General features: G+C 44.4%; 1 protein-coding gene across 1 annotated transcript in view; it reads right to left on the bottom strand.

The window, feature by feature from the left end:
• The window catches only part of LOC117366438 (guanylate cyclase soluble subunit beta-2-like), a 66,509-nt gene that overhangs the window by 11,849 nt on the left and 34,375 nt on the right, over positions 1-20,285 (bottom strand). Inside the window, exons 10-15 of the mRNA XM_033957776.1 lie at positions 13,721-14,041; positions 6,072-6,220; positions 3,925-4,071; positions 2,710-2,864; positions 304-503; positions 98-220 (exon numbers count right to left, since the gene is read on the bottom strand). Of these exons, the coding sequence (XP_033813667.1) occupies positions 98-220; positions 304-503; positions 2,710-2,864; positions 3,925-4,071; positions 6,072-6,220; positions 13,721-14,041 (1,095 nt within the window). The remainder of the gene's footprint in view (positions 1-97; positions 221-303; positions 504-2,709; positions 2,865-3,924; positions 4,072-6,071; positions 6,221-13,720; positions 14,042-20,285) is intronic.

Below are 20,285 nucleotides of genomic sequence, written 5' to 3'. Positions count from 1 at the left end.
GTTCGTTATGCGCAGCGTTCGCTGTGCGAGGCGTCCGTTATGCGAGGCACCACTGTATATATATATATTTTTTTTTTAAAGAAACAAGCAGACACACCTGTGAAGCCCTTGATTCGCGAACGCTTTTTCCCTCGGCCACCATCTCGAATTTCTACAGGACTATCAGCATATTGCATTGCTATGGTAGGATGATGATCCTGACTTTTGCTTTCCAGGATAGCTTGGGAGATGAAAAAATATGATGTAGTTATTTTCTTGAAAAATAAACTCTGAAAAGAGTGCAATTTTAACTATATTGGTTACCTTCTTCGCACGAGTTTTGCAAGTCATGAAGTGATTGGACAGATTCTCTGCCAGAATCAGATTCTTTTACTGGTCTTCCCATGATTTCATTCTCACTGGCAGTCAAATTTCTGTTCAGAAAATATGTGCGCATCTTCCCTTTTCCTTTTACTTCAATTTCTCCTCGCTCAACCACCTCAAAGTTCTTGTCCTTTAAACATCTATGCCAAAATACAAACCAAAAGGTTCCACTATGACAAGAAAAACACTAAATTTCATTTGAGTATTGTTTTCGGCTATGCAGGGAAATAAATCTCTTCAAAGCATAGCTGAAGTTTCACTGATTTCCTATTATACTTTCCTGCATGAGAAAAAATGTCATGAGCTGAATAAATCCAGATTTCAACTGTTTACATCAGTGTTTCTAAACCCTGTTCAGGAAGCACCCCAAACCAGCTAGGTTTTCAGGATTACCACAATGAATATGAGTGAGACAGATTTGCACGTAATGGGTCTCTGCTATATGCAGATTTGCCTTATGCACATTCATTGTGGTAATCCTGAAACCCTGACTGGTCTCTAGGAGAGGCTTGGGAAGCATCGCTTTACATAGTGATTCATTTATTTCGATTTCTATCCCATTCTCCCAGAAGCTCAGAACAGGTTACAAGTGGACATTCACAATCATTTGAAAACAGACTAGTCATGACAACAATAGGTTACAGTAGACAATAACAGAGCTTATTTTAGAGACCAGACTGATCATAGCGAAGAGTACTATTGAAGAGTATATTGAAGAGGCAGTTTTTAATGGCTCGATTGGCGAAAGGTCTGCAGAAGGTCATTAGTGAGTCTAACGACTTGATCTGTGTGGGTAGTCGGTTCCATAGCTGAAGTAGGAAATGGCTGTAGGATCATTTGTACACCGTACTCATTCGGAGGGATCTCCCTGTGGGAATGCTGAGTCTTTGTTCTGCTTTGGAGCGGAGGGGGTGGTTAGGGGTATATAGGCGTAGCTTGGATGCTATGATGGTATCTTATGAAGGCCTGCTGAAAAGTTCTCAGCCCAACCAAGAAGAGAATGATAGAAACATGATGGCAAATAAAGGCCAAATGGCCTATTTAGTCTGCCTATCTCATGCACGAGATGTGGGAGGCAGTAATAGTATGAGATCAAAAATCTAACACTTCCTGCTTTTTGGTTCCCTGTCCCTCTTTATCTTCCTAGCTCCTTTCCTATAACCCTTCATTGTAGCTCCTTTTCAACCTAACCCTATAAACCGTGCCGAGCTCTACGCTTGTGGAGATGGCGCGGTATAAAAACCTAAGGTTTAGTTTAGTTTAGTTTAATCCCTGATGAAACCATCAAGTGGTGAAACAAGGCCTTGTCTGAGTATTTGGAGCTCTTTTGCTGACTTTACAACTTCATGCTGCTTTGAGTTTGGATGGTTTTGACGTCGCTGAAGAGTGATCGAGGACGGCGTTCATAACACAGCTGCAGCAGATATATTAAGGCATCTGAGCCAAGTTGGTTTTCCTTTAATAATTTAAGTTTATAAGTGCACATCAATAGGATAGTCTCCTAGTCAGATCTCAACATTTTTGTGGGTGTGAGTTTTTTTTATGTCAATGACAATAAAAACGTCAGCTTATAATCAATCCTTGATTGCTGCGTGTAAAAATTATCTTGAGGCTTTTTCTCAACCCTTTTGAGTAATGTGGATCTTCTAGGTAAAGCCCATTGTTGTTACAACTGCCATTGACATGGTGTAAAAGGGAGCATCTACGTAAGGGCACACCAATGTCAACCTTATGCTATCATTCTATAATGGAATCTCAGTGCCAAGATGCATTATAGAATTGGTGCTAAGGCCTAGATTCTATAAAAGACACTTAAAGTTAGGCACCTAAATCAGCATTCCTAGCCAATTTAGGCACCTAACTTAATTACTTAATTATCTTAATTGTCACTGATATGCTTAATTGGCTCATAAATTGGCTTAAATTAACATTAATTTCTAGTTAGGTGTCTAAATTGGTATGCACCTACCAATTTCGAGTATGCGTCTAGCCTGAGGAACCTACCAGAAAGTGGGCATGGTTAAGGGCAGATCGTGGACGGATTTTGGGCATATTTTCCATGTAGTTGCCTAAATTAAACTTAGGCACCAGTAGGCGTCAAAATTTTAGGTGCCCACTATTTATGTCAAGGTTTTCTTGGCCTAAATACCAGCACCTAAGTCCAATTTAGACACCACTAGGCGTGATTCTAATAAGGGTGCCTAACTAGAGCTTGGCAGCCTAAAAGAACAGCACTGGAGTGCCTAGACTGAGGTGCTAATTGTCCAAAAGAAAACCTTTGATAAATCATGCCCTAAGTATATCATCTATGTTCACTCATTGTTGGGAATATTTGTAGCAACTCACTTGCAAGCAGTTGGACTCAGGTGAATTTTGTTTGGGACACCATGGCTTTCCATCCGTGACGCTGTATTTACTGTGTCTCCAAACAAGCAGTAGCGAGGCATCTTCTCTCCAACTACTCCAGCTAAGACAGGACCTGTGTGTACCCCAACTCTAATCTGCACATAAGCACACATAGATACATAAGAACATAAGAATTGCTGCTGCTGGGTCAGACCAGTGGTCCGTCATGCTCAGCAGTCCGCTCATGTGGCAGCCCTCTGGTCAAAGACCAGCACCCTAACCAAGACTAGCCCTACCAGCGCACGTTCTTGTTCAGCAGGAACTTGTCTAACTTTGTCTTGAATCCCTGGAGGGTGTTTTCCCCTATAACAGCCTCCGGAAGAGCGTTCCAGCTTTCTACCGCTCTCTGGATGAAGAACAATTTCCTTACGTTTGTACAGAATCTATCCCCTTTCAACTTTAGAGAGTGCCCTCTCTACCTTGGAGTGGGTGAACAACCTGTTCTTATTTATGACACTGTACTTTTCTCTTCTTCTGCACTTTATCCAACAACTTATTAACCTATCTAACCAGTAGTGTAGTAATGGGGGGTGTGGCACACTGCCCCAGGCACCAAATTGTTGGGGGCGCCAGCACCTCTCAACCCCCCATGCTACGCTCGCACCCTTCCTTCACCGCCGCACCCCCCCTTACTTATTTAAAATGCATGCTAGCGCGAGCAACTACTTCTAGCCTGCTGTTTGCGCTGGCCTGGCTCCCTCTGAAATCACTTCCGGGTCGCGGGGCCAAGAAGGGACATCAAAGGGAAAGCCAGTGAAAGCAGCAGACTGGAGAAGCTGCTCACGCTCGCACTGATGAAGATTTTAAGAGGTACAGGAGTGGGAAGGTAAGGCATGAGTGTGGTGCAGAAGGCGTGGGGAGAGGATGGCATGGGGGAGTTGACGTGGAAGGTTCAGGGGTGGTGTGGGGGGGGCAGAGAGGAGAACGCTTGGGGGTGCCACTGCCCCGGGTACCTCCTACCCTCGCTATGCCATTGTATCTAACCACCACATATTTGGTATAGTGCCTGAATGGGCTTTGAGGACCATCTGCACAGCAACTTAAATTCAGTGTAGGGAGGAGCTTTGAAAAGTTTGAATATTAATCTCACCTTCAGAATGAAATGATTTGCACATGAGAAAGCAAGTAGCATTGTCTTTATCAATGCTAGCTTACCTGGATTGGATTTCCAGTGATTGGATTCTTTACTTGCTTTGCTGCTATAATCATTCCCAATGCAAAGTTGGCGACTCGCTCACTGTGAGTAGATACAGGCACAGGAACCCCTCCCACCACCATATAGGCATCTCCTATTGTCTCCACCTTTAAAGAAAAGAAAAATGAAGCTCACAAATTATAGATAGTATGATTTTGGTTTTAATTAGGAAGTGAATCTAAGAGCTCCTTTTACAAGGGTGCACTAGCATTTTTAGTGCACGCACCAGATTAGCACGTGCTAGCTGAAAAATTACCACCTGCTTAAAAGGAGGCAGTAGCGGCTAGCGCGCGGGGCATTTTAGCGCGTGCTAAAACTGCTATCGCACCTTTGTAAAAGGAGCCCTAATTCTTCTCCAGTGCAGAGTCTATTAAATCCCATTTTTTTGTATTGATTTTTGATATTTAATAAAAATAACACACAAACTGCAATAAAAATTTGAGAAAACACCCCCAAAAGCTGCCACATTAAATCTGGGCTTAGCACACAGGAAAATCCTGCATTACAATGTATTAACCCCATTTTTCAATGCACTTTAATAAAAGGGCTCCTTTGCTAACAGAAAAGATTCAAAATAGAGAATGACACGGTGGTGGTTACCCGCGGCTAGCCACGGGTAACCCGCCAAAACGGTGACCAAAAAAAATGGTCACCGCAAATTCGGGGACAAGGCCATTCACCGTCCCGTGGAGCGGTGAATGGTAGCACGGGGCGATGAACAATCTTGAATGCACGGTGACCGAGCGTTCGAACCGGCAGCCCACTCTCTCCCGCCGGCCGTCCATATATCTCCCTCCCTCCTTTTCCCTTACCTTTTCTTCTTAAAATGGCAATTTCTATAAGGCTACGAGCTGTATTACAGCTGGAGCCTTGAAGTCGCGTTACGTTGCCTGCTGGTAAAAGTCTCCTCTGACGCAACTTCCTGTTTCCGGTTGCATCGGAGGAGACTTCTAGCAGGCAACCCGACGTGACATCAAGGCTCCGGCTGTAATACAGCTCGTAGCCTTATAGAAATCGCCATTTTAAGAGGAAAAGGTAAGGGAAAAGGAGGGAAATGCATGGCTGGCCGGTGGGAGGGATCTGCTGGACCGCATGAAGGGTGCTGGGGGTGGGGGGATGGAGAGGAGAAGACGCTGAAGACGGGGCCGGGGCCGGGGCGGTGAAAGAGACAGCGGGGCGGTGACGGGGCGGTGAAGGGGACGGCAGAGACGGGGACGGGGCGTGAAAGGGACAGCAGGGACGGGGCGGTGCAGAGGATGGTGGTCCAGGGACGGGGCAGTGACGGGGACAGAATTTTTCCCCGTGTCATTCTCTAATTCAAAACAACAGCACAGGGCTTCTTTGCATTCATAGTTTGGTTCTACCAACATGTTACTATACCTCCATTATTAAACACATCTCTAACCAGTATGCTGTATCGCCAACCACGAAGCAGTACTCTAATTATTAAATTACACAAACAACTTTGAAATCACACTTCAACAACACCCCAACTATAAATAATACTTCCAAACATTAAACTATATCCCTATCAAACTATACATCCAATCCAGTGGTTCTCAAACCTTGGGGTCCTTTTATCAAGCTGTGGTAGGGGTTTAACATGTGTAATACTGTGCGTTAAACCGCCTGCCACGCTAGCCGCTAACGCCTGCATTGAGCAGGCATTAGTTTTTTAGCCGGCCGCAGGGATTATCGCGTGATGAAATGTTCGACGCACTAACCCCGCTAGCGCGGCTTGATAAAAGGAGCCCCTGGTCTTGGAGGCACCCCAGCCAGTCAGGTTTTCAGGATATCCACAATGAATATTCATGAGAGAGATTTGCATGCAGTGGAGGCAGTGCATGCAAATCTATCGCATGAATATTCATTGTGGATGTCCTGAAAACTTGACTGGCCAGGGTGCCTTTAAGACCAGGTTTCAGAACCACTGATCCAATCAGTAAATTATACTTCCAACCAATTTGTTGAACAATCCATTCAACCAGTAACCCGTACTTAATTCATTAAGCCATATCTCCTTCATGGTATAAAAATAATGTTCCCATCAAGTTAGTTAAGCAAAACCAAAAAGATGTAAAATTTGTGCATAGGAAGAAATGAGTACCTTGTAGACATCGTGTACTGTAGTTAATCTGTCAAACCTCAGATACATGGAATTTAACATGAAAACTATTTGAATAGGTTCACACTGGGCACAGATATTGGTAAAAGTCACAACATCACTAAACAGTACAGTGCATTCCTTAAATTCACCTATAAGAAAAAAAAAAGAAAATTAGTAATGTGTGTTCAGCTGAAATTGTTAATCTAATATAATAAAACGGTAAGCCGCGCATGCGCACTTCCTATGCGTGCGTCCGTTTTCCGTGAGCTGCAGCTAGGAAGTGCGCATGCGTGGCTTACGGTCTGGCCTCACGTGAGGCAAGACAAGTGCGCATGCATGCCTTTCCCTGCTCACCAACAAGCCAGGACCGCAGCCAGCCGCCGATCTATGTTCCTCCAGCGGGTGGGCGGGCAAGCGAGCGGGCGGGCGGGGGGTGTCTCGGAGGAGAGGGATCGCCTCCACCGCTCAGCGCCTCCACTGAGGAATCCAGCAACTTTCCGCATCGGCTCTTAAAATGACCCGAGTCCTTTGCTGCCCCCCTTCCCTTCCCGCGGGCCCGACTACCTACCCGGCGATTTAAGCAGCGTGTGCAGCAGTCTTCACACGCTGCTTCGGGGCCTTCTACTGCCCTGATTTGCTCTGCCGCGTCTCTGATGATGTCATCAGGGACGTGCCAGAGTAAATCAGGCCAGTAGAAGGACCCGAAGCAGCGTGTGAAGACTGCTGCACACGCTGCTTGAATCGCCATGTGTAGTCGGGCCCGCAGGAAGGGAAAGGGGGATAGAGGAAACGCTAATGCTGCTGTACAGGGAACTGGTGTGGGGGGAGGGAAATGGAGGGGGAGGGAATGCTGCTTCGGATGGACAGACAGAGGGAGGAAGGGAGATAGAAAGAAAAGAAGAAAGACACAGGGGCAGGGAGATACACAGAAAGACAAAGGGGACCAGGGACAGAGACAGACAGAAAGAAAGACAGCGAGAGTCGTGTCAGGAGGGGTGCGGGATGCGGCAGAGGGAACTTTTCCAATGGGTGCAACTGGGCGGCTGTCGGGAACCTCTGATCAGGGGCAGAGCAAGGTAAGTGTATCATAGGGATAAGAAGGAGGGGGGGGAGAAAAAGGAAGGGTCACCTACTGCTGGACAGGGGGAGAAGGAAAGAGGTGCTGATGGGCAGGGGGAGCTGAAGAAAAAGGAACGGAGGCCTAATGTTGGACAGGTGGAGAAGGAAAGAGGTGCTGCTGGACAGGGGGGAGGTAAAACAAAGGGAAAAGGGCTGCTGCAGCATAAGGAGAGCAGTGAAGGGGTGGTGGTGGACACAGGGGAGGTAAAAGGAAGGGAGAATGGACGAGGGAGCAGGCAAGGGGTGTTGATGGACAGCCAAGGAAAAAGAAAGATAGAAAGAAAGAAAGCGGCTAAGGAGAGAGAGAGAGAAAGAAATAAAAACAGACACACACACATATATTCTAGCACCCGTTAATGTACTGCTGGACAGGGGGAGGTAAACGGAAGAGAAAAGGGCTACTGCTGGACAGGGGGAGCAGGAAAGGGGTGCTGCTGGACAGAGGTGAGGTAAAAGGAAGAGAGAAGGGCTACTGCTGGACAGGGGGGAGAGACAGAAAGAAAGGGGGGCAGGGAGAAAGAAAGAAAGACACATACAGAAAGAGAGAAAGAAATGCCTAAGTCTACACATCTATTCTAGCACCCGTTAATGTAACAGGCTAAAAAACTAGTATACCAATAACATAGTAACAGTAAATGACGGCAGATAAAGACCTGAATGGTCCAACCAGTCTGCCTAAATATACACTCTATAATTTAATGCTTTAATTTAAATTGTCATTTTTCTTAGATATTTCTTGGTCAGAAACCCAGAGCTCTGCCCGGTACTGTGCATCTACTGGAGTCTCCATCAAAACTCACTCCAGCTCATCTAAACCATCCCAGCCCATCCTCAACTACATGGCCATATACGGGACACAGACCGTGCAAGTCTTCCCCATGAAGAATTGGCATTAGTTCTTCGTTATATACCATTATTTTCTGATTAGAGAGATCCTTTGTGTTTGTGCTTTTTTGAACTCTGTCACTATTTTCCTCTCCACCACCTTCCTCGGGAGCGCATTCCAGGCTTCAACCACCATCTCCGTAAAGAAGAATTTCCTAACATTTTCCTTGAGTCTATGACCCCTCAACCTCTGGTTTTACCATTTTCCTTTCTCTGGAAAATATTTTGTTCTACGTTAATAACTTTCAAGTATTTGAATGTCTGAATCATATCTCCCCTGTCCCTCCTTTCCTCTAGGGCAGGGGTGTTACAATCCATCCTCGAGGGCCGCAATCCAGTCAGGTTTTCAGGATTTCCCCAATGAATATGCATAAGATCTATTAGCATACAATGAAAACAGTGCATGCAAATAGATCTCATGCATATTCATTGGGGAAATTCCCAAAAACCCAACTGGATTGCGGCCCTCGAGGAGACACTTTGACATCCCTGCTCTAGGGGCTTAAGGAGAATCCCTGAACTAGGATATGTTATGTGATCCATATTTCTCAAATACTGTATATGGCCACTGCTTGTATTAGTAAGTACATGGTGCCACAGAGGAGTTCACTACGGATAGAGAAAGAACCTGTAGTACCACAGAAAGATGGAGGCTCATTATCAAAGCATTTAGAGCAGGGGTGTCAAACTGAATCAAATAAGGGGTCGAAATCTAAAACACAGGCTAAGGCACAGGCTTGGTCTTGGTAAAAGTATAGATCCTTCCTCACCCTCAGACACCTGTGGCGCGCCCTGCTCCAACCTAGCTTTTACACTGGGACTGGGTCCTTCTGCCTGCAAATGGGCACTGAGGCAGCATGGTGAGGAGCTTGGAACATCGCTGGTATTGGGGCAGCGCATTCAGGTGGTTGGAGCACCACTGGGACTGGGGCTGCATAGTCAGGCGCTTAGATGTGGCACAGTCACCGTGGGCCACATAAAATGGCCAGGTGAGCTGGATTCAGCCCCGGGTCTTGTGTTTGACATGTGTGACTTAGAGACTATGGTACCTTGTGTGTCTAAGGGCTTTGAAAATGAGCCCCATGGTATATCAAAAATAATTAAAAAATAAAATATCAAAAGGTGCTTGGAGCTCCTTGTTAATCCTTCCAGGGTTGCCCAATATAGATTGTACTATTTATCTTTATACTTATATTTATTTTCATGGTCCCTGATTTCATTTCTTGCCTTGATTTCTATTGAAAAGGTGTGAGCTAAATCCAAACCCTCTTATTTGATGTTCTTCACAAAATAAGCACTAGATATGGAAATGTCTACTACTGCTGCTTTTGTGTTTTCCTCCGTTATCACTAGCCTGGTTTCCTAGCAGTTTGTTATTGGTTTAAATGAGAGTGTCCCAGATAATCACAACATTTTCAGTTTTCTGCAGTTCTGTCATGTTTTTCTGTGGGGGAAAGGGGAGGGGGCGTTTGTTGGCTCTCAGATCACGCACAGCCTCCACTGTAGGGTGGTTCAATTTATCACATCGTTGTCTGCTGCATTTTTGATGGTGTCAGATATTCATGAAGGATTTTAGAACTGAAAGGGGTAAATTTTCAAAAGGTTGATGAAATGTAGGCACCAGGATGATGCATTCTAAGCATGAATACTATAGAGCATTTGTGCGCACAACTGCCATTACAGACCTTAGGAGACTGGAAGACTGGCATCCAAATGGTAGATGAAATTTTAACATGGACAAATGCAAAGTGATGGGCATTGGAAAGAATAATCCAAATCATAGTTTCCAGATGCTACGGTCCACCTTAGGAGTCTGCACCAGATAAAATGATCTAGGTGTCATCATAGACAATACGCTGAAACCTTCCGTTTAATGTGCGGTGGCGACCAAACAGGATGCTAGGGATTACACTTCTCCCTCCGTATTCGCGGTTTCAGCAATCGCAGTTTCGATTATTCACGGTTTTTTGCTTGCTGGCTCCTCCCCCAAATTACATCAGCTTGCATAGAGAAATCGCTGATTCCAAGCGTTTACAGAGAAAATCGCTGATTCCCAGCACTTTCTTCACCGTGTTTTGCCTCTCGTTCAGGAACAGGCCAGATCTCCCACCATGTTATTCACGGTTTCACCATATTCACGATGGTTTTTAATAGAAAACAGCGAATAACATATGAAAAAGTTATTCACAGTTTTTCTGTATTTGTGGTTCTGTTAATCCCTTATCACAGCGAATACGGAGGGAGAAGTGTATTAGAAAAGGGATGGTAAATAAGACTAAGAATATTATGATGCCGCTGTATCACTCCATGGTGTGAACCCGCATTGAGTATTGTGTTCAGTTCTGGTCACCGTATCTCAAAAAAGATATAGAAGAATTAGAAAAGATTCAAAGAAGAGCAACCGAGATGATAAAAGGGATGGAACTCCTCTCATATGAGGAAAAGCTAAAGAGGTTAGGAATCTTCAACTTGGAAAAGAGACGGCTGAGGCGAGATATGACTGAAGTCTACAAAATCCTGAGTGATATAGAACAGGCAAGGAAGCTAGCTGTAGCTGCTGGACCCATGAGCGAGGGGGGTGAGATCGAGCCCCGGACCCACAAGCAGGGGGTGGGTAGGCTGGAGCTGCTGGACCCACGAGCGATGGGGGGCTGGGCTGGAGCCGCCAGACTTACACGGGGAGGGTCTGGAACTGCCATACCTGCAATGGTGGGAAATCTGGGAGCTGTGGTTGGTGGGGTTCCCCGTGAGAACAAAGCTTTTTACTGCTCCATGGAGCAGTGAAAAGGTTTGCCCCCATGTCGGCAGTGAACAGATATAAATTTTACTCGTTCCTGCGGTTTTTCTGCAGTCACCCCCGGTTAGTCACGGGAAAGGGTCACCATGTCATTCTCTAAACTGGCCGGTAGGTTTATATAAAACCACTTCTATATAGAAGCTACTTTGGGGAGATTTTACTCTACCTTCCTGGTTTTTACCATTCTCTAAACTGGGCCTTAGTGCCTACTATTTATGAAGATATAAGTGTATCGTCCAGTTAACAAATGATAAAACACTAGCTGGCTGCTTCCATGCCCACTCTCTTCCCATGCCACGTCCCCCGACCAAAAGTTCTGAAAGATTTGGTAACATACAGTTTAAAACATAGAAATAGGCAAACTACTGCACAACCCTTTAACACAGTACCCTGTGTCTGTATGTTAACCATGCATTAAGGCCCTGATTTTATAAAAGACGCCTAGCCAATCTAAGCGCATAACTTAATTTTTTTAATTGACTTAATCAGCACTGACAATTGAAAGTGCCATTAACACAAAATTTTAAAAAACATTTAAATAATGAATTAGCCTGTAAGCGCCTAACAACCAGTTCGATGTAGGGGTCTCCACTGAGGCACTGGCACGTAGGCATGGTTAGGAAAGGATTTGGGGTGGATTTTGGACATGGTTTCACTTAGACGATGGTAGGTGCCTTCCTTAGGTGCATTCACTTAGGCCAAGAAAACCCTGGCCTAAATGGCAGTGTGCCTACGGTTTTAACGCCTACCGGTACCTAAGAGCACTTAGGCGCTGCTAGGTGTAAATCTATAAATGGTACCAAGTGGGTGAATAACATTTGTGCTCAACTGCGCCTAGGAGCTAGGCATAATTTATAGAATCAGGACCTAAGTGCTACATTGCTTCATTCAGAATAGCAATGCCTTTGTTTACAGCTTCTAGGGTTTTTCCTGGTGTTTTAGGTATTATTAGGACTCTTGATGTTTGGTTAAAACCAATAAACCATGATAGAAAGCCCCAATTTTCACATTGAAGTAGATGATTTTAATACACCCTGCTCCTCAATTGCCCTGCTTTCAAGGCCTTTTCTATTAACAGAAACCTGAAAAGAATGGAGCACCAGAGGACCTGGAGTCATAGGCATCAGCTTTGTGGGTGCTGTATAGGGTTACTAGACGTCCGGATTTCCCTGGACATGTTCTCAAAAGGATGGCTTTTCAAAACCCGGCACTTTGTCCGGGTTTTGAAAAGCCTGGAAGAAATCACTGCACAGCAGGCGGAATCAGGGAAGGAGCAGGGGGACACGCGCGGCAGGTGGGAGTGTGGGTGGAGATGAGGGTGGTGGAGGGGTACCACTGCCTCGGGTACCTCTCACCCTCGCTATACCACTGATTTCTTTCTTAGCATGTGATCTTTGGGAAGCACCGCATGCAAATTTGGCCCTAGGGGTTGTGAAGCAACTGATTGCTGAGCTTCTGAAGTTTGTGAATGCAGGTGATGGACGAGCTCAGGGGGGGCCTTTCTGGATGTGGATCTGCTATTGAATTTTAGTCTGTGATTTCTAGATATCAATTGTGTATGGGGTTTTTGGAAGGGGGGTAGGAATATGTTCCTTGTCAGGAAGGGTGAGGATATAAATTTTGAAAATGTGCAATGAATCTGCTTAGAAAGTACAAGAGATGGGTGAGCTTTGCCTACAGGGGAGGGGTACAGTCCAAAGCAGAGTGAGAGGGAACCTAATGAATGAAGGAATTAGAAGGGGGCAAGGCATGTCAGGTCAGTAGGAAGTTCAGAGCAGAAAAGTATAGAACAGGGGAGTGGAGTAGGTATAGGGGGGGAGGATATTAAGCATCTTACTCCAAAACAGAAGTCAAGCTGCATTGGAGAAAGACGTGAGGGAAAAACAGAAGAAGGTGGAAGAAGATATTAAGGCAAGGATGGACTGAGAAAGAAGTACAGATGGTCTAAGAGAAAAGAAAGTATATCGTGTGCACGGGTTTGTTAGGGAATTGGACTATTGAGGACTGACTGGGTGAGGGATAATGTGGGTTGTATAGATAGACTAGGGTGGGATGGAAGCACGAGTATAGTATAGATGGGCTGGGAATAGGATAGTAGGGTGTGGTGATGAGTTGGTGAGGAAGAGAAACTGGTGCTACCGCTAGCATTTCTTTTACCCATAAGTCCTCCTGATGTGTGGCACTGCCTGGTGTGCTCTTCATTTAAAAACAGCCTGGCCAGTTATGTTCACAACCCACCATGCTTTAATTTCCTTTATATGGATTTGGTAATTTGTGATGAGCCGAGCACCCCCAATTATTTCAAAAAATTGGCTAGTATGCCTGGAATGGAATGCATGCGTGCTCTCTCCCTAGCCTGTCTCAATTTAGAGCCTGTTGCCACCACCAATGGGCCTCGGACCAAACCTTGTATCAAAAGGAAAAGTTCTGTAGGTTATTGGGGGATTTGCCAGAGTAGTGTGTCACAAACTGTGTGCCTCCTGAGATTTGAGGTGTGCCGCGAGACGCTGGGGAGGAAGAGAGGCGCCAGCGCCACACCTCGCCATGCGTCTTTCCCTGGCAGTACCCCTCACTGGCAGTTCAGAGCCTGTCTGGAGGACCTTTGCGCATGTGTCGACATTGACATGATGATGTCACACATGTGCATGACATCATTGCGTCAACATGAGCCCATTTACAGATGCCTTGAGCCAAGGCCACTATGTTTACTGTGCCGCGGCTCAACAAAATTAGGAGGACACTATGCTAGAGGGAGGGAAAAAGGTTCAACTGTGCTAGAAAAGGAAACTGTGCTATAGGGTTGTACTGGAAGGCAGAAAAAAGATTCTAAGGTCTTAAAGTTATTCACCTGCCTCAACTCTTTTCCCTTCTTTGAGCTGGTTGGCCACATGCTTTGGCAGCATAGCATAGAGCAGAGCTTCGGTCTTCTTCTTTTCTTCCTCCAAATGCTTTGACAAAATCCGCAGTTCTTCTTTCTTCCTTTCTAGTTGATTGGACAACTCCATCTCAGCCAGCCTCTGCTGGTTAAGGAGAATCAGATCCCTTGTAACATCATGAGGAGCGATGTCCGAGATATGCATCTGCCTCTCCTCAAGTTCATGTAAAGTGCGCAGCAAGGGGGAACAAAGATACAGCATGCACTGTAAAGGCTCCATCCATATCATCTGACCTAGGGGACAGAAAAGCACAGAAGATAGGGAGGGACAACATTAATATTCTTTTAGAATCCCTGTCATGTATTAAAATGGAATGGATCTAGCCAATCAGAAGTCAGGGACATTGAGAAGTTGCTTCCAGCCTTACAATGTCTTCAATAACTGTAATACATGCAAAGTTTGAACTATTTGAAGCAGTTCTAGAAGAATTTGTTTCAATTTACCAGTAGACAGTTAAAATAAAATAATCAGGTTCAAACGATGGGTTTGATAAATTATTTCTGTCATGTCAGTATTGCTATGTGATTTGAAAGGTTATACACCAAGACTGACTCAAGGTTACAAAATACTATTTGATAATCTCACTACTACTTTTTCCTTTATTGTTCTGCATAAATGGAATTCAATTAAAATATAAATAAAAATCCATGAATCAATGTCATGCATTTAGGGACCTCTTACTAAGCTGCATTTAGCAGTTAACATACCCCACTTTTATGAAGATGCGTTAGACTTTTTTTATCGACGGCCACAGCGGTAAAAAATCCAACACTCATAGAATTCCTATGAACATCAGAGTTTTTACTGCCATGGCTGGCGGTAAAAAAAAACCTAATGCAGCTTCATGAAAGGGGGGAAGGAGGATAGTGTTTACCATGCAGTAGACAGTGACGCAGGCCCAAGTGGTAAAAATTCCACATTAGCTGCCTAACACAGGAGTGGATGGGATCTGGACATGACATGGTTGGGCGGAGGTGTGGCTGGTTGTGACAGATAGTGCATGGGTCAATAACACGTTAGTTGCTATGACAGTCTATAGCTCAGCCAAATTTACTGCCATCTGAAGATGAACTGGAAAGTGCAGCTGTAATACCATGAAGTTGGTAGCATACATTAGCCAACTGGTCAGGGTGCAGCGACACTCCTCCTCCTCTTCTGAATTACCCTACCCCTCCAATAGTGCCTTCAACAAGTGATCCCAACATTCAATCATACAGAATATCGCTCCCTGTCAGCACAAATAATATGTTTGCAAAAGTACTTCATCTTTGCCCTAGAAGCTGACACTTATCTGCTGACTGTGACAAGTGATAGATATTCTATTCTGAATCTTTCCACGAAATGCTTGGGTTACAAGAAAGGCCATAACTCCAGGTCAAGATGACATGGGCAAGATGACATCTATTGCAGGTGAAACTGCTGACTACCATCAAGGTTAAGAGGGAGGGGGGCTCATTCTTAGGGATCATTGACCTTGGTATTAATAATGCATTGTCAGGGAAAATAGAGAAGTCATCAAGTAACACCAAGTGACATCAAGTGACACCAAGTATCATTATGACTGAACTGCAGTGATGTATATCATCCAATCATTAAATATGGCAAAGTGTGACAATCCAATAGAAATTAAGTATGTAATTAGTAGCTATGCAGGACTCTGTAACCAGGCTCCTAAGCTTGGTTATAAAAGGTCCAGTGTAGCTTCTAAAAGGTAGATGGACTGAGCATCTCAGAGGGATGGCCTTCTGTGTAAGCTCCTCTGTATGCCTAACTGCTGTTACTATATCCTACTTGGATATATTTTATCTATGTAAGCTATCTCATTTATTCTTATTAAATGTATGGAGGGGCATAATCAAAAAAACCTTCTAAGTTCCCTTTTGGCCTAAGTCCTTAAACGTTCAAAGCAGAAGCAGGGAAAGTGTCCATAACCAAAACAAACGTCCTTGTTTTGATTATGGCCTGCCTCTACTAAACGCCCAGATCACCACTACATCTACAAGTACACCCCCACGATGTCTACACTTTTTGGCCATAATGAACCAAAAAAACGCCTAAGCCCCAAACGTCCAACAGAAGGGCTTTTAGGCGAAGGAGGAGCCAGTCCTTCGCCTAAAAGCTGGATTCTGTAATCGGTGTCTGTCAAAAACAACACCGGTTACACAATCCTCCCCCCACAACAATCCAGGCAGGAGGGTGCCCAAGCCATCCTGACATGTCGAACCGCAAAACCCTCCCCCCCCCCCGACAACATCGGGGCAATAGAGAGCCCAAGCCCTCTTGCCCCGTTGAACCGCGAACCCCCCGACGATATCGGGGCAAGAGGGCTAAGTCAAAAAGGTCTAAGTGCTGACTAGGCAACCTGTGAAATGTTTTGGTTATACCTGTTGTATGCCTAGGTGTAGGTCGGCCCACCTCCTGCCCACTGCCCGCCCTTTCCCCTCCTCTAAACACGCCTATTTTCTCTCTGTGCGTTTAGAGGCAGGGGAAATGCCTAAGCTGTTTTTAGATACGTCTAAAAACCAGCTTTGGTTATGGGTACTTGAACGATCAGGCTTTTTGATCGTCCAAGTAGCCATTTAGGACACTTTTTAGATTTTTTTTTTTTTATTATGAACCCCATATTATATACAGCAATTGGGTTGTTGGTATGAGGTCATTTAAATACATTAGAGGTTTTGCAGCACCTTCAGTCTCGAGCAAGACCACACCCAGGACGGACCGCCACCCCCCCCCCCCCCCGAATCCTCTTTAGTATGCCACAGTTAGTTCACATTAATTCTTGCGTTAAACATGCTGTAATGCAAAACCTACTGTACTTTGTTTGTTTGTTTTATTTATACCCCGCCCTTATCCAGGGCAAGTTGCTATAGTAAAAAATCCCCCCCTTTAAAAAATTAGTACATGAAGAATCAATTTACTGCTCATTAACTTATGAATTACCACGTGTGCAATCAATTTGCATCTATTCAAAAGTTCTAACATGTTGTATTGAATATGCAAAATAAAATTCTATGGAAAAAATTAAAAAAGTTCTAACATGTTAAAAATTGTTAGTAAATCTAATTCCTGAAATGAACTGAAAAATTTTCAAAAAGTGAAAAGATTTCAGAATGAACTGAGGGAAAAAATCTGAAATAAAAGTATTTTTCTTCTAAGTTCCTCCTTAAAGATTTCCTTTTTCATTCTCTTAGATTTCACTCAGGAAGATATATCAGTTTTTTTCCAATTCAGAAAGCTCATCTAAGTAACTGAATTCCTTATCTGTCCTGAAGAACCACTACTCAGTCAGATATTCTGAATATCTACATATAGTGAATGCAGTGAATGCCAATCTACCTCATGGACGTTCACTGTATTTCCTGAAACCTGGCTGACTGGAGGTTTCCAGGACAGTTTTAGGAGCCACTGCTGTAAGGGGAGGGGGGAGTGTGGTGCAGTGATTAAAGCTACAGCCTCAGCATCCTCAGGCTGTGGGTTCAAGCCCACACTGCTCCTCATGACCCTGGGCAAGTCACCCAATCCCCCCCCCCCCCCCCATTGCCTCAGCTACATTAGATAGATTGTGAGTCCATTGGGACAGAAAGGGAAAAATGTTTGAGTACCTGAATGAATTCATAAAAACCATTCTAAGCTCCCTTGGGAGAACAGTATAGAAGATTAAATAAAATCAGCTTGAGAGCTCTGGGGCAGACCTTCATCAAAAGTCCACAAAGTGATAAATAAAAAATACAAGCAAAACATCAATAACCAAAGAACAGGCTTTAAGAATAAACATTTTATACATAAGAAACATGGCTATACTAAAAACTATGCACCATTTTAATTTTTTATAAAAATGGGAAAACTTTAAAATAATACAATATTTTAAGAGGAAGGAGGCCAACAGATATGACCCAAAAGGAGCCAAGAAATTTGCAAGCTGTGATAATGAGCAACTGAGCCATACTGTCATTTGAAACTTGTTTTGGACGATGCAAACACTGCAAATTTGTGTGCTTTGATTATCTCCCACCCCCACCTCAACCCCCTCAGAACCCACCTTCCATACTGATGCTTTTCTTCCATGTCAATCTGTTTTTATCAAAGAGAAACCATCTGCCCTTTTGGCATCATTTCTATTTTCCTACAATACAGGGAAGGCTTTATTAGAAATCATGTCAAGAGCTACGATGAAACATAACTGCAATCCTACTGCAAACCCTATATTTAAATCAAGTGGGTATATCAAGAGAGTTCACCAAACACTGGAGGAAAGAAGAATATTGCTACAGGAAGGTCTGAGCAAGTGATATGAATTTCAGTTCCCTAATTTTACAGATAAAGGAAAGAAGCACATGAGTGAAACACCAGAAGAACCCTCAGATTCTCTCTGGTTAGCGTTTCCAGGAGGGTAAAGAGGAAGTCTGCATAACGGTCCTTCCTTATCCCATCAGAATCGATCTCTACTCAAGCTCCGCCTACCCAACATGGGAGGACATGCTCCAAGCCCTTTAAAGGGCCAACAGCGGGAAGCTCTCTGTCTCACTTCTCTGGCCAGTGTTTCCAGCAGGGTATGGAGGATGTCTGCATGCTGGTACCTCCTTACCTCACCGGAGTCGATCTCTGCTCAAGTCTCGCCTACCCAATATGGGAGGACATGCTCCAAGCCTTTAGAATGGATGAAGGCCAGGTGGGTTTCTTCTGCCGGTGGGACACGCCAAAGAGCCCTTTGTGCAGACCAAGAAGGACTGATGAACTATGAAGGACTGAAAATTATGATGCACAATCTGAGTAATCTTATACTACACTACCGGTACTCCTAGTTATCACAGCATCCCCTGCCTAAACAATTCCCAATCCCCCACACAACATAGAGAAGCATAAACAATACACCAGGAAACCACAACCACAAAAACTTCCATGAGAAAATAAACAAACAATGATGAGTTTAATACAGAAATTTCAGACTGCCTAATTCTCAAATACTACAACACACTTACACAGACACCTTCATTCTAATCTACTTCAAGATGCAATGGTTGCTTCTCACAAGCTTATGGCTGATGACCATCAAAAGCTTACTGGGATTACACTTAGTCCAAAATCTCAAAAACACCATACCAGTTATATTATCAGGCCTAAGGGAACTGAGACCAAATAACATAGAAAACATATCACAAAACTGTTTATGAAATGGTGACAATAATGCAGTGTATAATATAGAAGTAATTACTTCGTACACAAGAAAATAAAACAAAAACACCCTTAGAACACTGAAATCTATCAAATACAAAAGATTCTATAAAGGCTGTTAGCAATCAATATCAGCAATCTCAGTAGCGGATCCACATTTGTGGAACCCACTGTCAGGATATCTGAGATTATTTAGGGACAAAATGTCTTTTAAAAAGCAATTAAAAACCTTTTTATGTGTTAAGGCTTTTTATTAACTTACTATTGTGAAAGCTATTTTAGAGCTTTGTAAGCATATTCTTTTTATGGAAAAGGGTTTGTATGATACTGTTTCTGCTATATTTGTGTGTATTTAAATATGTATGTTTTACTGTTATCCATTTAGTTATTAAGGGGCAAATTCTATACACAGTGTCCCAATTTTGCGGCTTACTGCTTTATAACCACCAATTTAGACACACATTTTTTAAAAAATCACTCTGGGCAGGCCACCTATATTGTAGGTGCCTCCATGAGCCTAGGGAGGTGCTATTTTTCGGGGTGGGGGTCCAGCAGGAGGGACTAGGCATCCCTCCTGCCGACAATGTGGGGGATTCCAGCAGGAGGGATTGTGCATCCCTCCTGCTGATGATGCTTGGTGGGGGAGGGGAGGTTCCGGCAGAAGGAACTGGGCATCCCTCCTGCCGGCGATCTTTGCATGGATGGGGGGTTCTGGCAGGAGGGATTGGGCATCTCTCCTGCCGATGATGTTTGATGGGGTTGGGGGTTCCGGCAGGAGGGACTGGGCATCCCTCTTGCCGGCGATCTTTGCAGGGGGTGGGGGATGTCTGGCAGGAGGGACTGGGCATCCCTCCTGCCGGTAGTCTTTGCGGGGGAGATGAAGGGTTGCCGCAGCTGCGACCGCTAAACTAATTGCAGCAGGGAGAATCCCTTACTGCAATCAGCTCAGTGGCAATGCAATTCTCTAACCGGCACCTGTAACATGGGTGCTAGTTAGAGAGTCGTGGTGGTTAAGCGGCTTAGGGCGATTCTGTATAGGCCGACTGTGTGCGATGCTGGAATTTGTTGCCAGAGAATGAGGTGAAATCAGTTAGCATAGTAGGATTTTAAAAAGATTTGGATAATTTCCTAAACGAGAAGTCCATAGGCAATTATTGAGATGGCTTGGGGAAATCCACTGCTTATTCCTAGGATATGCAGCATAAAATCTGTTTTACTCTTTGGGATCTTGCCAGGTACCTGTGACCTGGGATGGCCACTTTTGGAAACAGGATACTCAGCTTGATGGACCTTTGGTCTGTC

This window comes from Geotrypetes seraphini, chromosome 9, assembly GCF_902459505.1.
Source record: "Geotrypetes seraphini chromosome 9, aGeoSer1.1, whole genome shotgun sequence".
In the NCBI taxonomy this organism is placed as follows: Eukaryota; Metazoa; Chordata; class Amphibia; order Gymnophiona; family Dermophiidae; genus Geotrypetes; species Geotrypetes seraphini.
The sequence above is the reverse complement of the archived record's forward strand: the minus strand, read 5'-3'. Positions and strand labels throughout refer to the sequence as shown.